The sequence below is a fragment of the Pimephales promelas genome, chromosome 17 (assembly GCF_988280905.1).
Source record: "Pimephales promelas chromosome 17, fPimPro1.hap1.1, whole genome shotgun sequence".
NCBI classification, from domain to species: Eukaryota; Metazoa; Chordata; class Actinopteri; order Cypriniformes; family Leuciscidae; genus Pimephales; species Pimephales promelas.
In genome coordinates this window covers 33,539,613-33,557,544 of record NC_142785.1, presented here as the reverse complement: position 1 = coordinate 33,557,544, position 17,932 = coordinate 33,539,613, and the positions used below count along the sequence as shown (strand labels likewise).

Below are 17,932 nucleotides of genomic sequence, written 5' to 3'. Positions count from 1 at the left end.
GACGATATATGTGAAATTAGTGTTTTTGATAAAACAATCTTTTCACTCCAAATGAAGCTGCAGTCCGTCTGATATAGAAGCATTTTGCATGTCTATGAGTGTGATATTGCTCATAAATATCTAAGTTTATGATATATCTTTCATTCTTCAGCTCAATCATATATTCATGGGAGAAGAAATCAGTTTGAATAAAGAAAGCGATATCTTTGTCATAATATCCTTTCAGTGGACTTTACTTCTACCATTTTGTTTTATTGGTTTAATTTTGTTGATCGATTTACATTTTTTAGAATTTGAAAACAAAAATTAGTGCTTGAAAAGTCCCTGAAAGTCCTGGAATTAAATTTTACAGTATCATTTTTACAGTAACTGGACATTTTGAACATTCAGAGAACATTATGAAATAAGGGAACGTTAGCAAAACATTTTTGGAGCTTTTTTTTGTTAGCTGGGTCGGGTCAGAACAATATAGAGCAAATATTGTGTATAGAAAAAGACACTTCAGCAATTTTATTTGAAACAAGGGAACATTAAACGATCATGTCTAGATGAGGGAAAATACCTGATTTATTTTTTAATGCGTTTTGTTGCTCGTCACATATATGAACTATGATGATTTCTCTCTTGTGTTTCTCATCAGGACGACTACATCCGTACGCTGGAAACTCCACAGGCGTCTGATGAGAGTGAGTGACGTAACCAACTCCACACTGCACTTTATTACGGCAACACCAAAATCAAAGAAAAAAAAAAGAAAAGAAAAGATATTTTGCTCAAAGAAAAGCCCAAATTAATCTAATTTATACCCATTTTTTGCTGATTCACACTTTTTTTTATTTTAGTGTCCAATCTCACTATTAAACAAGATATTAGCTGTGTATTAGTACTTATTAAACACATATTAATGCAATATTCTACATCCCTTAATTAGCCAATGCCTAACCTTAACTACCTTACTATTAATAAGCAGTAATTAGGAGTTTATTGAGGCAAAAGTCATAGTTAATAGTGAGATTTGGACCCCCGAAAAAAACGCAAATCATTGTTTTACAGTATTTTATAGTAAACAAAAAAATCACATTGTTGCTGTAAGAAAATTAGTTTTTCAAATAGTCATAAAATATTCTTATTAATGTTTGACAGAACATCTAGCATTTTTCATATTCATCTCGAGACACTTTAACGCTACAGAGAATATTAAATTCCTTCAAATCCTCCAAAGCTCCATTATTGGAGAACGTCTGCTGTCGGCCATTAACTCTAGACTAGTGATGTCATACTGACTTAACGACCCGCACACAATTATACCTTACTGTCTGAGATCCTGTCTAATGTGGCAGTAATTACAGGACTGAACACACACACACACACACACACACACAGATAGTGGATCAGAAAAGCTTTTGTTTGAGAGCGCAGATTAAAATCTTTTTACATGCACGGCTTTGCATATTTTATTTCAGCAGCTCAACGACCCGTTTCGAGGGTCTTTACCGTGACGATTAACATCATAAAAGTGTGTGCGGACAGATTTTAGTGTGGATAAAATCCCATACATTGGGATCAAATGTGTAATCGTCTCCTCGGGAGCTTCGGGAGTCAGAGAGATAAACACGTGTAGATTTAGACGGATAAATCACCCGTTTCCTCTGTGGCTCTCGGCCGCTTTCAGACGAGCTGCGTCCGTTTATGAAGCTTGTAAGTGTGCTACAAATCATAGTGCAGAAATTGCTCATGTTTCTATGGAAACGCCTCCAGCGCCGCTCCGAGCCGAGAGCGAAAGACGTTCGGCCCGTCTGTGGTCACACCGGCCTGAAGAATCGCCGGTGTTGTGCCTAATTTCGACCCCCTGCCAAATTATTACCCCCCTCGTTGAAGTCAGTACCTGATTGCCTAATCCCAACCCCGCCCCTAATCTTAACCCCTCCCCCACAACTAATCCTAAACCTACCAATACTAGGGGGGTAATAATTTGGCGGGGGTCGAAATTCGGCACAACACCGGCATTATCCACTCACGGGGTTGACCATAATAACCCTGGAGATCGAGAGAGAGAGAGAGAGAGAGAGAGAGAGAGAGAGAGAGAGAGAGAGAGAGAGTGAGAGAGAGAGAGAGAGAGAGAGAGAGAGACATCAGGGCCATGATACTGATCGTATTCTACGTCTGGCAATGTGATCATGAATACGTGATCATGTACAGTAAAAAGGTCATTATCCTAAAATAAATGGCTACAGCAGCGGGATCACAGTACTTCAATGTATTGCACAACAAAAACGTTTAAAAGTTTGGGTCGATAGGATGTTTTAAAGACGTCTCTTCTACTCACCAAGGCTGCATTTATTTGATCAAAAATACTGCAAAATTATGAAATATTTTGACACTTTAAGTCATCTGTTTTCTATCTGAATATTTTTTTTTCCTGTGATCAAAACTGAATTTTCAGCATCATTACTCCAGTCTCCAGTGTCACATGACCCTTCACAAATCACTCTAAATATGAGTCAAATGAAAAAAAGTATGCATCAAATTAAAATAGAAATCATATATACTAAACATATAGGCTACTTATAGGCCTATATATAAATTGCAAAAAAAAAAAGAAATTAAAAAAAACTATTTCACTCGCTGAAATAAATTTCAAGTTTTAAATATCATATAAAGTTTTAGGAGAAGTGTTAAAATGACAAACTGAGATAAAAATAAATAGAAAAATAGAAATCTAAAAAACAAATAAAAAAAAGATAAAAGCACACGAAGCAACAAAAAACAAAAAAAACTAAATGAAAAGTTAGTTAAGTTAGTAAGTAAGTTAGTTAGTAAGTTAGTAAGTTAGTTAGTAAGTTAGTTATTAAGTTAGTTAGTAAGTTAGTTTGTAAGTTAGTTAGTAAGTTAGTTAGTAAGTTAGTAGCTAGTAAGTTAGTTATTAAGTTAGTAAGTTAGTTAGTAAGTTAGTAAGGAAGTTAGTTAGTAAGTTAAGTTAGTAAGTTAGTTAGTTAGTTAGTTAGTTAGTTAGTTAGTAAGTTAGTTTGTAAGTTAGTTAGTAAGTTAGTAAGGAAGTTAGTTAGTAAGTTAAGTTAGTAAGTTAGTTAGTTAGTTAGTTAGTTAGTTTGTAAGTTAGCTAGTAAGTTAGTTAGTCAGTTAGTAAGTTAGTAGTTAGTAAGTTAGTAAATTAGTAAGTTAGTTAGTAAGTTAGTAGTTAGTAAGTTAGTTATTAAGTTAGTTAGTAAGTTAGTTAGTTAGTAAGTTAGTAGTTAGTAAGTTAGTTATTAAGTTAGTAGTTAGTAAGTTAGTTATTAAGTTAGTTAGTAAGTTAGTTAGTAAGTTAGTAGTTAGTAGTTAGTAAGTTAGTAAATTAGTAAGTTAGTTATTAAGTTAGTAATTTAGTTAGTAAGTTAGTAAGTTAGTAGTTAGTAAGTTAGTTAGTAAGTTAGTTAGTCAGTCAGTTAGTTAGTTAGTTAGTAAGTTAGTTAGTTAGTTAGACATTCCAACAATGTCATTTTTAAAAGTTTTGCTTTTCAATGTATCCAGTAATCAATCATACAAACTACTGAAAATATCTTGGAACTTCATTGGTAAAAATATGTGGAAACTCTCTATGATACTGAATGATTTCATATTTATTAATTCTAGTATTTACATTCCATTGAATAATAATAAAAATAATAATAAGAAATAACTGCTACTATTTCCAAGATAATACCATGACAGTGTTACATTTGAACAGGAGAAAACATCCGTTCGTTCATCTCTGAATAAGCGCCAGTCGTCATGATCCAAATCTTCCAGTCTCTCCTAATATTTGTAGGAAAACAAGTTTCCTCAGTGAGTCATGTGTTTCCTCTTGGGAAGGATGATCCCGTCTCTCTGTTTCTGATTTATGTTGGCGTGTGTTGTTCTGTCTCTGGTCTTGTTTACCAGTTTACCGACACACACACACAGAAAGCAGATGGTGTATTCTGCGGTGAAATGTCGCTTCCAGACGGATCGCTTCTTCTTTTTCCTGGGCTGAGGTTTTTTTTCTCTACTCGAGAGTCTAGTTTTGAATTATTCATAATGAGTGCCGGGATAAAAAGAGATTCAGCTCATTTTCCTTAAATGAGATTGTAAAATCTGCTTTTTGTGCATTATTTAGACTTTTTAACTTGTGTAAGGAGACAGTAGTGACCGGGGCAACCTGTCACTCACATGAGATCCACCAATAGCAAACCACAAACAGCCAATCAACTCCCCACGGACAAAATCAAGCTCCGCCCACATTTGTTCATTTGATATACGGCACAATAGAGAAGAAAAAACGAGCACAAATTCAGTTTCAGTTCGACTTTAAAGGTTGAGTTCACTTCAAAATGAAAATTTCCTGATAATTTACTTGTCCCCATGTTATCCAAGATGTCATCCAGTCGAAAAGAAATGAAGGTTTTGGAAAACATTCCAGGATTTTCCTCCATATAGTGACTTCAATGGGGTCCAACGGTTCCAGTGCAGCTTTAAAGTCTCGACACGATCCCAGCCGAGGAATAAGAGTCTTATCTAGACAAACCATCACTCATTTTATAACAAAATTAATATATATATATACTTTTTAACCACAAATGCTCGTCTTACACTAGCTGTGATTACGTAATCACGTAGAAATTTGTGCTAGTTTTTTCAAATGGAAATAGTACAGCAGTTATTTATTAATATTCAATGGACTGTAAATACTATAATGAATATGAAATCATTCAGTGTCATAGAGAGTTTGTTAAGAATAGCTACACTTAGACGTTAACCCGTGCGATCAGAGGTGAACTCAACTGAGTAAAATATCTTCAGGCGTCAAGGACACTCAAGTGTGTAGGCGATCATCTACCACAGGACGTATGCGTGTTATCAAAGCATTAATGGCAAGGAAAGCCCGAGAGCGGCACGTATGAGGAGTTTCTGTGTGTTTCTCCCTCATATCTGCTTTCGGCTCGTGATCGTGGCGTTTCTTAGAGGTTTACAATCCAGTATTCCTGCAACTCTTTTGTCTTTTATGAGTTTAATAAAGAGTTTCTGTCCAAACACACCGCATCATCTAAGTGTAAATGTGAAAAACTGTTTCTACACCTCCTCATGCGAGTTAAATTTTTTTTTTTTTTGCGATATATGGGAGTTTGTGCGAAATTGACGCATTCAAATTGGGCATATTTTCAATTTGGGTCTAGTAACACTCTGTTTACTTCCTGTCTCTATGAAGCCCCTCCTTCTGAAAGCACACTGTGCTCTGATTGGTTGGCTGGAGCGGTGTGTTCTGACTGGTCGAGCGCTTCGAGTGTGTTTGGGAAAGTCCCGCCCCTTCCAATAATCGCCAGTTTAACACACAACTAACTCAACCAGGCCCCGCCCCTTTATTCTGCGCATTAATTATTATAATGAGGAATAATGTGACGTGTTCCGGAAGAAACTCGAGACTACACTGGAGGCGTTTCAGGAGAAACACTGGCTAGAGCCCGACCGATAAAGGATTTTGAAGGCCGATACCGATACAAATATTTGTTGGTTTTAAAATCCGATATATCGGCCGATATTTTTTATTTTATTTTTTTCAGGAACACACAACAAAACATTAACAGATTTCCCAAACATTAGTTATTTGTAGTTATGTATGAGTTTTAATTAAAATAATATGATAATGCATTTTAAAAAGAAACATGTTTCTTTTATTGTCGCAACAGAACAGAGGAGGAACCAAAGCTCATTAATTAATTAACAAAGCTCATTAAATTCCATTGATGACAGTGGCATTAGCTAGCTTTGTGGTTAGCTAGAATGTGTTGCGCGTTATAAACGAGTGTTGCCAACTGGCTAGGGATGGTGTAGAGTGCCCTCTGGTGGACAAACTTATACAACTCCAACATGACATGGTTGAAGCGTGTTTCATCCATTTTCATTTTGTTTTTGAAATATTAATTTATCGGCCATTATAACTGCCGATACCGATAGTTTGTAAAAATGCCTAATATCGGCCGAGATGACTTGATCATCAACATTACACACTCGAGAAGATGACCGTGTGCAGGATCTCACTGTCTGCTTTTGCAGGTCTGGACACTACGAAGGATCCGTGTCAGAAGGTGAGATGCAGTCGTCATAAAGTGTGTGTGGCTCAGGGCTACCAGAGAGCCATGTGTGTGAACCGCAAGAAACTCGAGCACAGGTGAGTCTCGCTCACATCGGCTCAATCATGCGCTCACAGTTTAGTTTCTAATGACCTTTTCCCTACCTTTAACCCTGTAAAGCCTGACATTTGAAAATAATACTCAAAAAAAAAATGCAATAACAAACAAAATATCACAAAAGTTTGCATATATGTTTTTTGTTCAGAATCATATTTGACTTTCATGGCTCGTATAATCTGATATAGTGAGAATATGAAGGAAAAACAGCTCAGTTTTATTCAGAGAATAAAAGATCTAGAAAGATCTCTTAAATCAGTTGTTCGTTCAAAGAGAGCTCTAGAAATGGCACTGCTTGATTTTTGGCTGCAGACTTTCTTTCTTTTATAAAATCTGTAGCAAACGGTCTCTCTCCCACACACACACACACACACACACACACACAAGAGACAAACGACTGTCTGGGCTGATATGGACACTGCGGGTTATAATGTTCTGACCCATTAGTTTCTGCCGATTACACTAAAGCTGTGCAGATAAATGATGAAGTCACACACAAATCAATGAGTTCATAAACTGCTGTTCTCAACCTCGAGATGTTACACACACACACACACACACACTAGGGCTGGGTAATAAATATCGATTTCTCGATACTAATCGATTCTCATTTTTACGAACCGATATCGATTCTTAAATCTCAAGAATCGATTAGTCATCCTGTTTCATTTGAATGAATGGGACGTTGTATCGCGGCTGCGCGCATCCAAAAAAAAATCCTTTGTTACTATTGATATGAAACAAAGTCTCAATTTTCAAATTACGTCCATTTTCTTTAGAAATTCAAAAACATAAATAGTGTTTTGTCGCTGTGGCGTGAGATCGCTCTGGAGAAGCAGCAGCGCTGATCTCTCTTCCGGCTTAATAATACCAGTCACAGCGCCAAATAAACATGAATGAGCATCTGAAAGTGTGTTAAAGATAGAGGACAACTTATCCAAATCCGGATCATGTCACATTGATTCGCTCAATCAGCGTTTCAACCGTGGAAAGACGTCAGTTAAACAGCTTGTAATCAATGTATCGTCATATTTACCTCAGAAAACCCACATAAACTCGTTAGTCAGCTAGAAAAAATAACTCTAGAGAGGAGCATTTTGCTAAATATATACACCATATTACATATGCATTATAATCTTAATGTTCTTCAATATTTAATGCATATTTGAATAAATCTGGCAAGTTTTTATGACAGCCACCATTTAAATGTTTATATTTCATATAATCTTCTTATTATAAAAATAAATAAAAGTGTAATTTAAGTGTTTGTACAGTTCATTATTACCTTCATATTAGGCTAATGAAGTCTATAGGCTACAACTAGACTCCCATAGTTTACAGCATTAATTAGAGATTTGATTCCCTTGAGAAAATTTGCCATTTATTGGAACTGATATCCAAAATAATCAAAATTGAATCGAATCGGAATCAAAATTGAATCGAATTGCAAGCTTGCGAATCGAAATCGAATCGAATTGTGAAATTTGTGTCAATACCCAGCCCTAACACACACACACACACACACACACACACACAGCACGTTCATATGTGCTTAAATAGACGTTCATTCATAAATGCATCATTCTGATATCTGTAGAGATGATCTCATTACCTCAGCTAAACCGTTATCTCTTTAAAAGCTCTTATCTTGATGGATCAACTTTAAATCGCTGATCTTTATGTGTAATGTGTACAGACGTCCAGCAGTGAAATCTGCACTGATTTTATAAGAATAACTATGAGATTATTAGTAATATTTCAAGATGAAATATTCCAGACTTCCTGCACTGAAGCAGCTTTACTTGATTATCAATAATTTTATAGAAAAGTCACGAGGATCAAATATGATCATCAGGCTTTTGAAGTTTTATCTCTCAATCATCACTGTATTGCATTGCATTATATTTTAAATCATATAAGATATCATCTTAAGATGGTGGATATTGATATTTACATTATTTTATGTCAGTATCTGCTGTTCTGTTATAAAGATTTCATTGATTTCCATCAAGTTTTGTCCATATAAATATCAGCATCTGCTGCATATTTTTGCTCATTTTGAATTATTGAGCCATAAAATCCTGATGTAGCAAATATGATGCTCAACAATAAACACAAATGCAAACATTGCTATACGTTTTGTCTACAGGTTCAATAATCTGTTCCATTTCAAACTGAATGTCAGGCTTTACAGGGTTAATCATAATGTTAACAAGCTTTTTGTTGTGCAATATCATATCTCACACTGTATCCCAGAATGCAATGCTTCCATTTGTCAGTATTTACCATGGAGTGTGTCGTGAGGGCACGGGTCGTATGGTGTGTTGGAGTGAGCGGTGTTGATGCTCAGTGTTGATTTGTCTTGTTTGCGCTAGAATCCGTCAGTCTGGACAGAAACCTCGTGAGAAGAACGGCTGTAAACCCTGTTCAGTGACGCCCTCCGCGCCTGTGTGCGGATCAGACGGACACATCTACACCTCACAGGTACACACACGCACGCATTTCACACACACTGCGTCTAGGCTGCAGTGAGAACATCAAGGCTTGAGCTGGAACCAGATCAAATATTTATAGGAATGACCACAAGATTGCTCTATCAGAGAGAGAGAGAGAGAGAGAGAGAGAGACACTTACACAAGGTCAAAATTAAAAACGGTGTATGAATCCATACAGTCACCAGTCCGTCCGACTCATTCATCTACTGCAGTGATTCACACACACACACACACACTCTGAGAACGCTGCACATCCATCGATCTTTGAGCTGAAGGAGTGTTGCGTAAAGGTCGCGCTCCGTCACTAGAGGTCGCACTCGCGTCTTTTATCTGCAGGAATTCTTAAATTTTTTTCATCAGAGATTTCATATTTCAATAATTTAAAAACTTAATTCACATGTTGACATGCAGGTGAAACAATAAAATATTTCAAATGTTTTAGTGTTTTATTTGGATTGTATTTAGTTTAAATGTATTTATTTATTTACCTTTTAAAATCTATTTACTTATTTATAGATTTACTTTATTATAAAATTTGTTTGTTTTTTCTGTTGAGAAATTTACTTTTGATTAATTGATTGATTTATTTTATTAATTTACTTTATTTTGAATGTATGTAATTATTTTACAGAATAACGCTCTTTGACATGTATTTATTTATAGATTTACTTTATTTTAAATGTATTTATTTTTTAGAATTTATTTATTTTATAGATGTACTTTTTTAAACGCATTTATTTTATAGAATTACATGATTTTAAATATATTTATTTAAAGACTTACTTTATTTTAAATGTATTTATTTATGTTATAGATTTACTTTGTTTAAATGTGTTTATTTTATGAATTTACTTTTTTATATGAATGAATGAATGAATTAATTAATTAATTTTATAGATTTACTTTCACTTAAATTTGTGTTTTAACGAGCATTAACGCTCTTCATCCTGAATAGAAAACGAGCATCTTCAGCCTTTCAGACCTGATGAATTATGAATCGGATTGTTGCTTTGAGACATATGAAGTGAAACAGAAGCTCTGTGTTGTGTGTGTGTGTGTGTGTGTGTGTGTGTGTGATCAGTGTAAGCTGGAGCAGCAGGCGTGTTTGGCGGGGAAGGATCTGTCGGTTCTGTGTTCTGGGTTATGTCCTTGTGTCACGGCTGGAGTTCATCAAGCAGAACCCAAGATTAAGACGAACCCAGAGACTTCAGCCGAACCCGAACCGGATCCAGGTCAGGGTTTGTTCATCTCTGTCTCTCTGCAAGATGATGTTCAGTGTCAAAGCCAGGTCAACGTTCATGTTTTACAAAGCTACTTTTTTCTACTTAGTTTCAATTTTAATGCATTTGAGTGAGTTTATTGTTCCTCTGCATTATTAATGCGCCACTGCTAGGACAGTTTAAAATACGGCTGGGAATATCGAGTTAGATGTTCCAATTCAATTCCATTTCGATCCGCAAGCTCTCAATTCCATTCCATTGTGATTCTCAATTCGATTTCAATTCTCAATTCGATCTCAATTTCATTTCGATTCTCAATTGATTTCGATTCTCGATTCAATTTCATTTCGATTTCGATTCTCAATTCCATTTTGATTTTTGATTCGATTCGATTTCGATTCAATTTTGATTCGATTTCAATTCTCAATTCGATCTCGATTCCCAATTCGATTTCGATTCTCAATTCGATCTTAATTCCATTTCGATTCTCAATTGATTTCGATTCGATTTCGATTGATTTCGATTGATTTCGATTCTCGATACGATTTCAGTTTGATTTCGATTCTCAATTCCATTTTGATTTTTGATTCAATTCGATTTCGATTCGATTTCGATTCGATTTCGATTTCAATTCGATTCAGATTTTGATTCTCAATTCGATTCTCAATTTGATTTCGATTCTCAATTCCAATTTGATTCTCAACTGATTTCAATTCCATTTCGATTCTCAATTGATTTCAATTCCATTTCGATTCTCAATTCGATTAGATTTCTATTCAATTTCAATTAAATCTATTTCGATGTGATTTCGATTCTCGATTCGATTACGGTTCTCAATTCGATTCTCGATTCGACTCAATGAATATAGATTTAATACAAATCCTATATTTATAAAAAAAGAACAGTGAACATAAGTTTACAAGTGTTTAATTAATAACAATAAATTAAGAGCCAAAAACTCTTTTTAGGGTGCATTAAAACAGAAACCAACTCTATATTTCAAATGCATACAATGAATAGACAGGATTTTGATGCACGATAAAAAATTCTAAATAGTCGCACGCCTCGATCAATTATGATCAGGGTATTTTATGTTTGAGATAAAACACACAAAATATCACAGTGTTATCTGTAACATGCAGATGAACAGTGGAGGGAAACTAAAACTGGCTTTTGGGTGATAAATAAATATGGAAAAAATCAGTTTGTGGTCTTTGAGTAATGATTTTGGATTGACCACATTTTAAAAAATGATGATAAAAATGTCTCTCTAGAGATCTGCACCGGCCAGGATCTGGCAGATTTGGGCGACAGACTCAGAGACTGGTTTCAGCTTCTACACGGAAATGCTAAACAGAACAACTCTGGAAAACAAGGACAAGCCACAGCGTCAGGTGAACACACACACACACACACACACACCTTGTCCTTAAGTGATAATGAGGTGAATGTCTCTTTAAATGAAAATTAGGTGCATGTCTTTTTAAATAAAAATTAGGTGCATGTCTCTTTAAGTGATAATGAGGTGCATGTCTCTTTAAATGATAATGAGGTGCATGTCTCTTTAAATGAAAATTAGGTGCATGTCTCTTTAAATGAAAATTAGGTGCATGTCTCTTTAAGTGATAATGAGGTGCATGTCTCTTTAAATGATAATGAGGTGCATGTCTCTTTAAGTGATAATGAGGTGCATGTCTCTTTAAATGATAATGAGGTGCATGTCTCTTTAAGTGATAATGAGGTGCATGTCTCTTTAAATTATAATGAGGTGCATGTCTCTTTAAATGATTATGAGGTGCATGTCTCTTTAAGTGATAATGAGGTGCATGTCTCTTTAAATGATAATGAGGTGCATGTCTCTTTAAATGAAAATGAGGTGCATGTCTCTTTAAGTGATAATGAGGTGCATGTCTCTTTAAATGATAATGAGGTGCATGTCTCTTTAAATGAAAATGAGGTGCATGTCTCTTTAAATGATAATGAGGTGCATGTCTCTTTAAGTGATAATGAGGTGCATGTCTCTTTAAATGAAAATGAGGTGCATGTCTCTTTAAATGATAATGAGGTGCATGTCTCTTTAAGTGATAATGAGGTGCATGTCTCTTTAAATGATAATGAGGTGCATGTCTCTTTAAGTGATAATGAGGTGCATGTCTCTTTAAATTATAATGAGGTGCATGTCTCTTTAAATGATTATGAGGTGCATGTCTCTTTAAGTGATAATGAGGTGCATGTCTCTTTAAATGATAATGAGGTGCATGTCTCTTTAAGTGATAATGAGGTGCATGTCTCTTTAAATGATAATGAGGTGCATGTCTCTTTAAGTGATAATGAGGTGCATGTCTCTTTAAATGAAAATGAGGTGCATGTCTCTTTAAATGATAATGAGGTGCATGTCTCTTTAAATGATAATGAGGTGCATGTCTCTTTAAGTGATAATGAGGTGCATGTCTCTTTAAATGAAAATGAGGTGCATGTCTCTTTAAATGATAATGAGGTGCATGTCTCTTTAAATGAAAATAGGGGGGAGTCTCTTTAAATTAAAATGAGGTGCATGTCTCTTTAAATGATAATGAGGTGCATGTCTCTTTAAATGAAAATGAGGTGCACAATGAGGTGCATGTCTCTTTAAATGAAAATGAGGTGCATGTCTCTTTAAATGATAATGAGGTGCATGTCTCTTTAAATGAAAATTAGGTGCATGTCTTTTTAAATGAAAATTAGGTGCATGTCTCTTTAAGTGATAATGAGGTGCATGTCTCTTTAAATGATAATGAGGTGCATGTCTCTTTAAGTGATAATGAGGTGCATGTCTCTTTAAATTATAATGAGGTGCATGTCTCTTTAAATGATTATGAGGTGCATGTCTCTTTAAGTGATAATGAGGTGCATGTCTCTTTAAATGATAATGAGGTGCATGTCTCTTTAAATGAAAATGAGGTGCATGTCTCTTTAAATGATAATGAGGTGCATGTCTCTTTAATTGATAATGAGCAACTGCAGTTTGTTGAATCAAGTATATAATCATGTCTGTTCTGTTTTGCTTGTGTTTGTAATGGAGGACACATTACACAGAAGTGCTCTGGTGTGTGTCCCTGCAGTGTTTGAGCGGGGTCTGGTGGCCGGCTGTAAGGACTCCATCGGCTGGATGTTCTCTAAGCTGGACTCCAGTAACGACCTGTTCCTGGATCAGTCCGAGCTGGCCGCCATAAACCTGGAGAAGTATGAAGTGTGTATCCGGCCGTTCTTCAACTCGTGCGACTCCTACCGGGACGGGAAGGTCTCCACGGCTGAATGGTGTCTGTGCTTCTGGAGAGAGAGTGAGTCCTGCTGATCCCTTCATTAAAGAGCTCGTGTCATCAGGAAGTGCAATTATGAGTTAAAGTGCAAAAAAAAACATTTAAAAGTGTTTTTTTTTATTTTTTTATTGAATTTCAAGAATTACAATTACAGTCAGGGGTACATTGAACAGACTAAATAATAATAATAATAAAAAAAACATGAAAAGACAAACAAAACAGTGACAAACAAAAAATGTGAAAATGTATACATATAGACGTTTTGCAGCTTTCTTATTTTTCAAACCCAGTATTGTTTGCAGATATTGTTGAATTTCTGCTTTTAAAATTAAAAACAAAGGCTTGTTTCCATTTAAAAGTGGTTAAAACTAGTATAACACAGTCTGTTGTGTCATCGGTTACGTGATCTTTCATAATTTCGAGTGTTTTTTCCAGAACCTCCATGTTTGGCTGAAATCGAGAGGATCCAAATACTGGAGGCGTCTAAGAGGAAAGCAGGTGATCACACACACACACACACAAACAAACATCTGTACTCCTGCATCTATTCAAGTGTGTATTTATAGTTCACCAGATGTGTGTGTGTGTGTGTGTGTGCAGGCATGTACATCCCCAGTTGTGATGAGGACGGCTACTACCGGAAGCTTCAGTGCGACCGAAGCCGAGGCGAGTGCTGGTGCGTCGACCCTCAGGGGTCAGAGGTCACCGGGTCCCGTATCCATGGAAACCCAGACTGCGGTGAGTGTCATAGACATATACACTAGACCTCACCTTGGCTACGGCAGTTCATTGGAACGAATGCGTCAATAGAGCCGCCATCTTGAAACAGGGGAGCCCCTCCACTTTAATGCATCAGACGCAGGTCTAACGGAAATAAAATCACCATAAATCAGCATGAATGCGATTTTTTGGTTTGTTCCAACGGTCAGACATGTATTTATCATTGATTCCAGAAAGAAAATTTTTTATTTTTTATTTTTAAACATTCTTCCTAGTTCAGATTTCATCCGTGAACATCATACGCTGCACAAAAGTCCGCCACCATCAATGAATTCGAAGTAAAGGCAGAGATAGCAGCGTTACCTAGCTACTTCCTATGACAAGACCCCTGTTCCAAGATGGCGGCGGTTTTGACGCATGCTTAGAACCCCAAGGTGAGGTCTAGTGTATATGTCTATGTGTGAGTGTCAGCAGATCTATCGCTTTCAGGCCTTCCTGTTACACGGGCCGTTCAGTGACTGTGTGTGTGTCTGCGACTGAATGTGTGTGTGTGCTGTAGACGAGCTGCTCAGCTCTGGAGATTTCAGCAGTGGCGTCGGCTGGGAGGACGAGGAGGAGAAAGACATGGATGAGAACGGAGAGGAAGAAGAGGAGGAGGAAGAGCCGGGAGAGAGTGATGATGGTGGATACATCTGGTAAAACACCTTCATCATGTGATCAGATGAAACATGTGGCGTCCGACGCACTCACAAACCACCTCCTGAAACATTCAACCGACATCTGAGTTTGTATTCTAATGTCATGTGTGTGTCAGTGTGTGAAGAGGCCATATGATGCACTTTTACAGAGTCTAGAACAGGTTTTCCTGCTTGAATGTCGATTATTCTCCTCTGATTCTCCATTGTTGCGGCTCCTCTCGTCCCAGTCTGTCAGGAACGCTTTGTTTACTTCCTGTTTCTATGAAGCCCCGCCTTCTGAAAAGCACACTGTGCTCTGATTGGCCGGCTGGAGCGGTGTGTTGTGATTGGTCGAGTGTGTTTGGGAAAGTCCCGCCCCTTCCCGTAATCGCCAGTTTAACACACTACTGACTAACTCAACCAGGCCCCGCCCCTTTATTCTGCGCATAAATTATTATAATGAGGAATACACTGGAGGCGTTTCAGGAGTTCAGAAACACTGACACTGATATAGAGGAGAACATTTTTCATGATCAAACATCAACATTACACACTCGAGACATGTAAAAAGCAGAATATGACCACTTTAACGCTGACATCCTCATTCACACGCAAGACTCAAACTTGCACTTGAACGTTGTGTGTTGACGTCCACAGACACATCATCATCATCAACAGGGTACTATTGTTTATTTGAGGTGATTTATGCAAAAGAACTTGTTAAACCTCTGGAGATCAAGTTCAACACTGTGTACTGAAGTGTAGCCTGTTATGAAGACGTGTGACGGGCATCCCGTGTGTGTGTGTGTGCATTTATAACACATTATTCTCTAAATTAAGGCTCAAACAGAGAGCTGTGTGTTAACGGTGAGTTTCGGACGTTTCAAACACAATGTCATCAGATTAACGTCTCGAAACGAATTCTCTGAAAATGTGAACTCATAACCTAATTCATATTTACAAAATATAATTTGCCAAATGCAAATGCACGCAATGCAAAACCTAATTCATAAATACACAAGGATTGTTAAAGGTTTGCACATGAATAAAGTGTTTTTTTAGGGCTGTCAAACGATTAATCGCAGCCAAAATAAAAGATTGTTTTTACATAATATATGTGGGTACATTGTGTATAATTATTATATATATATATATTATATTATATATATAAAAAATACACACATGCATGTATATATTTAAGAAAAAAATATTTATATATCAAATATTTATAATTATATATAATACAAATTATATATAAATCTATATACAGAATAGACATGAACATATTTCTTAAATATATACAAGCATGTGTGTGTATTTATATGAAATAATTATACACAGTGCACCCACACATATTATGTAAAAGCAATCTTTTATTTTGGATGCGATCAATCACGATTAATCGTTTGACAGCCCTATTTTTTTTTGCAAATGCCTACATTTTGAGACTATTTTAGCTTCATATTGCAAAAGAATGTATGTAGAACATCTACACAAACTTTCAGAATTCTTTAAAGAGGAAATGTATTATGACTGACAGCTGCAATATTGACGGTTTCACACTCGTTTCAAACTCTGAATCAGAACTGACTCCGGTTTCTTGACTGTAGCGTGTTTTACATCAGTGTGTGTTTGATTAACACTGGCTTCTGTTTATTTAGACTTGGACTTGAATGCGGTTAAAAAGATATGATGTGAATGTTTGAATTACTTTATTTTTCATATTGCATGATATTCACAAAGCTCTTTTACTGGCTCTTTCTGTGTGCAATAAGAGTAAACCTGTGATGTCTGATGTTGAAATAGTGGCTGACGTCGGCTCCTCTGAATCTGTGAAATAAAATGTTGTAAATAATTGCAACGTCTCTCTGATACATGACCGGCTGTGTGCTTGTGTGCTCGTCCATTGACTGAGCTTGACGAAGGATCTGAAAATCAATATCTGGCAGCGTTGAACTGCATTCTCAAAAGTCACTGAAAGCACATGCCGTGACCGTGTTTCTGCTTTATTCAGCGTAAGGAACAAATCTAAGATCTTCTGTCATGGGAATGTGTGAGATTCAGACCATTTATGCTCGTTGATGCATCAAAAATACTGAATATTATTCAATACACATTGTGGGATACTGTATTCCATGCAATATAGCAGATATTCAATGCATTGAGTAATTTGCAGGATACACGTGCCATAAAGCTGGACTAGTAAGAGTATGTATTTACGTTCATGCATTTGGCAGATGCTTTTATCCAAAGCAATGGCATTGCATTGCAGGTTTTTAATTTCATGCATTCAAATATTGAACATGTTTGATTCATGCATTCCCTCATGACCTTTGTCTAGCACCATACTTTACAGAGACCATATAGCAGTGCAAGTGTTGCAAACACCCATACATCCACAGCTACTGCAACTGGTAAACACCTTGAGGCTTAAACATACACTCTTTATCCTGAAGACTGGTGTTTGCTGCTTATTTCTGCTTTTTGTGTTGGAATCACTAACTGAATAATCTGAGATCTGGACATCTCTGCTGCCTCCTGGGGTTTTGCAGTGGAACTGCTGATGTTACAGAAAAATACCCTCACAGCTACAAGTCTGTCAAGCGTCAAATGCACCATCAACAGTAGAGCATATGAATTATTTGCCATAAATGTTTGTGTTGGTGTGCATGAGTTATATCATATGAACTTTTGTAGTGTAGACAACCCAGAATTTACAGGTTTATCTCCTCCTGTGACTAATGTTTATAACCTAAAGGTTTGTATAATTGAGGAACCCTTGTTATTAGCGCCACCGGTGGCCGTTAGGTGAAACTGCAGCAGCACTTCCTGCTCGTGCTCGTGAAAAACACACTGATTCAACGGCGCTGAGAGCTGAATGTGCTGCTCTCTCCTTTAAATAACACACAAACGGCGAGGAAACAGCAGTTCGGAAAGCATCTGCTATGTTTGTCGACGGATGAGGTAATTAAATTTCCACTGTTATGATAGTTTAGTCATAAAAGTACACTTGACTTGAGACTAGTTCCCACATGACGTCACAACATACGGGCATTGGCCGACCCCGGCGCCATTGCTGAGGGCAAAACATTTGAAGTTTCGTGATAAAAAGTGAAAATGGTAATCTCCTGCTGGGTCAATGGATGATAAAATCGTGCCGGAGGTTCAGTTAAATCGGGATTGTACAGTATACCCGTCATTGGATGTGAGAAGACTAAGCTTTTGTCAGAACAACGACGGAGGTTATATTTTGGCGAGGATAAACACGAACGAAACTCACTCAAAATACGCAAGAATTTGTTTGACAAAAGCACAATGTTA

At 36.6% G+C, this 17,932-nt stretch overlaps 1 protein-coding gene across 1 annotated transcript in view; it reads left to right on the top strand.

Moving 5' to 3' along the window:
• The window catches only part of LOC120462300 (testican-2), a 28,319-nt gene extending 11,851 nt beyond the window's left edge, over positions 1–16,468 (top strand). The window contains exons 2-10 of the mRNA XM_039650909.2: positions 641–686; positions 6,067–6,181; positions 8,576–8,684; positions 9,777–9,927; positions 11,190–11,309; positions 13,017–13,235; positions 13,650–13,712; positions 13,815–13,952; positions 14,494–16,468. Of these exons, the coding sequence (XP_039506843.1) occupies positions 641–686; positions 6,067–6,181; positions 8,576–8,684; positions 9,777–9,927; positions 11,190–11,309; positions 13,017–13,235; positions 13,650–13,712; positions 13,815–13,952; positions 14,494–14,633 (1,101 nt within the window). The 3' untranslated portion in view covers positions 14,634–16,468. The remainder of the gene's footprint in view (positions 1–640; positions 687–6,066; positions 6,182–8,575; positions 8,685–9,776; positions 9,928–11,189; positions 11,310–13,016; positions 13,236–13,649; positions 13,713–13,814; positions 13,953–14,493) is intronic.
• Positions 16,469–17,932: the final 1,464 nt, after the last annotated feature.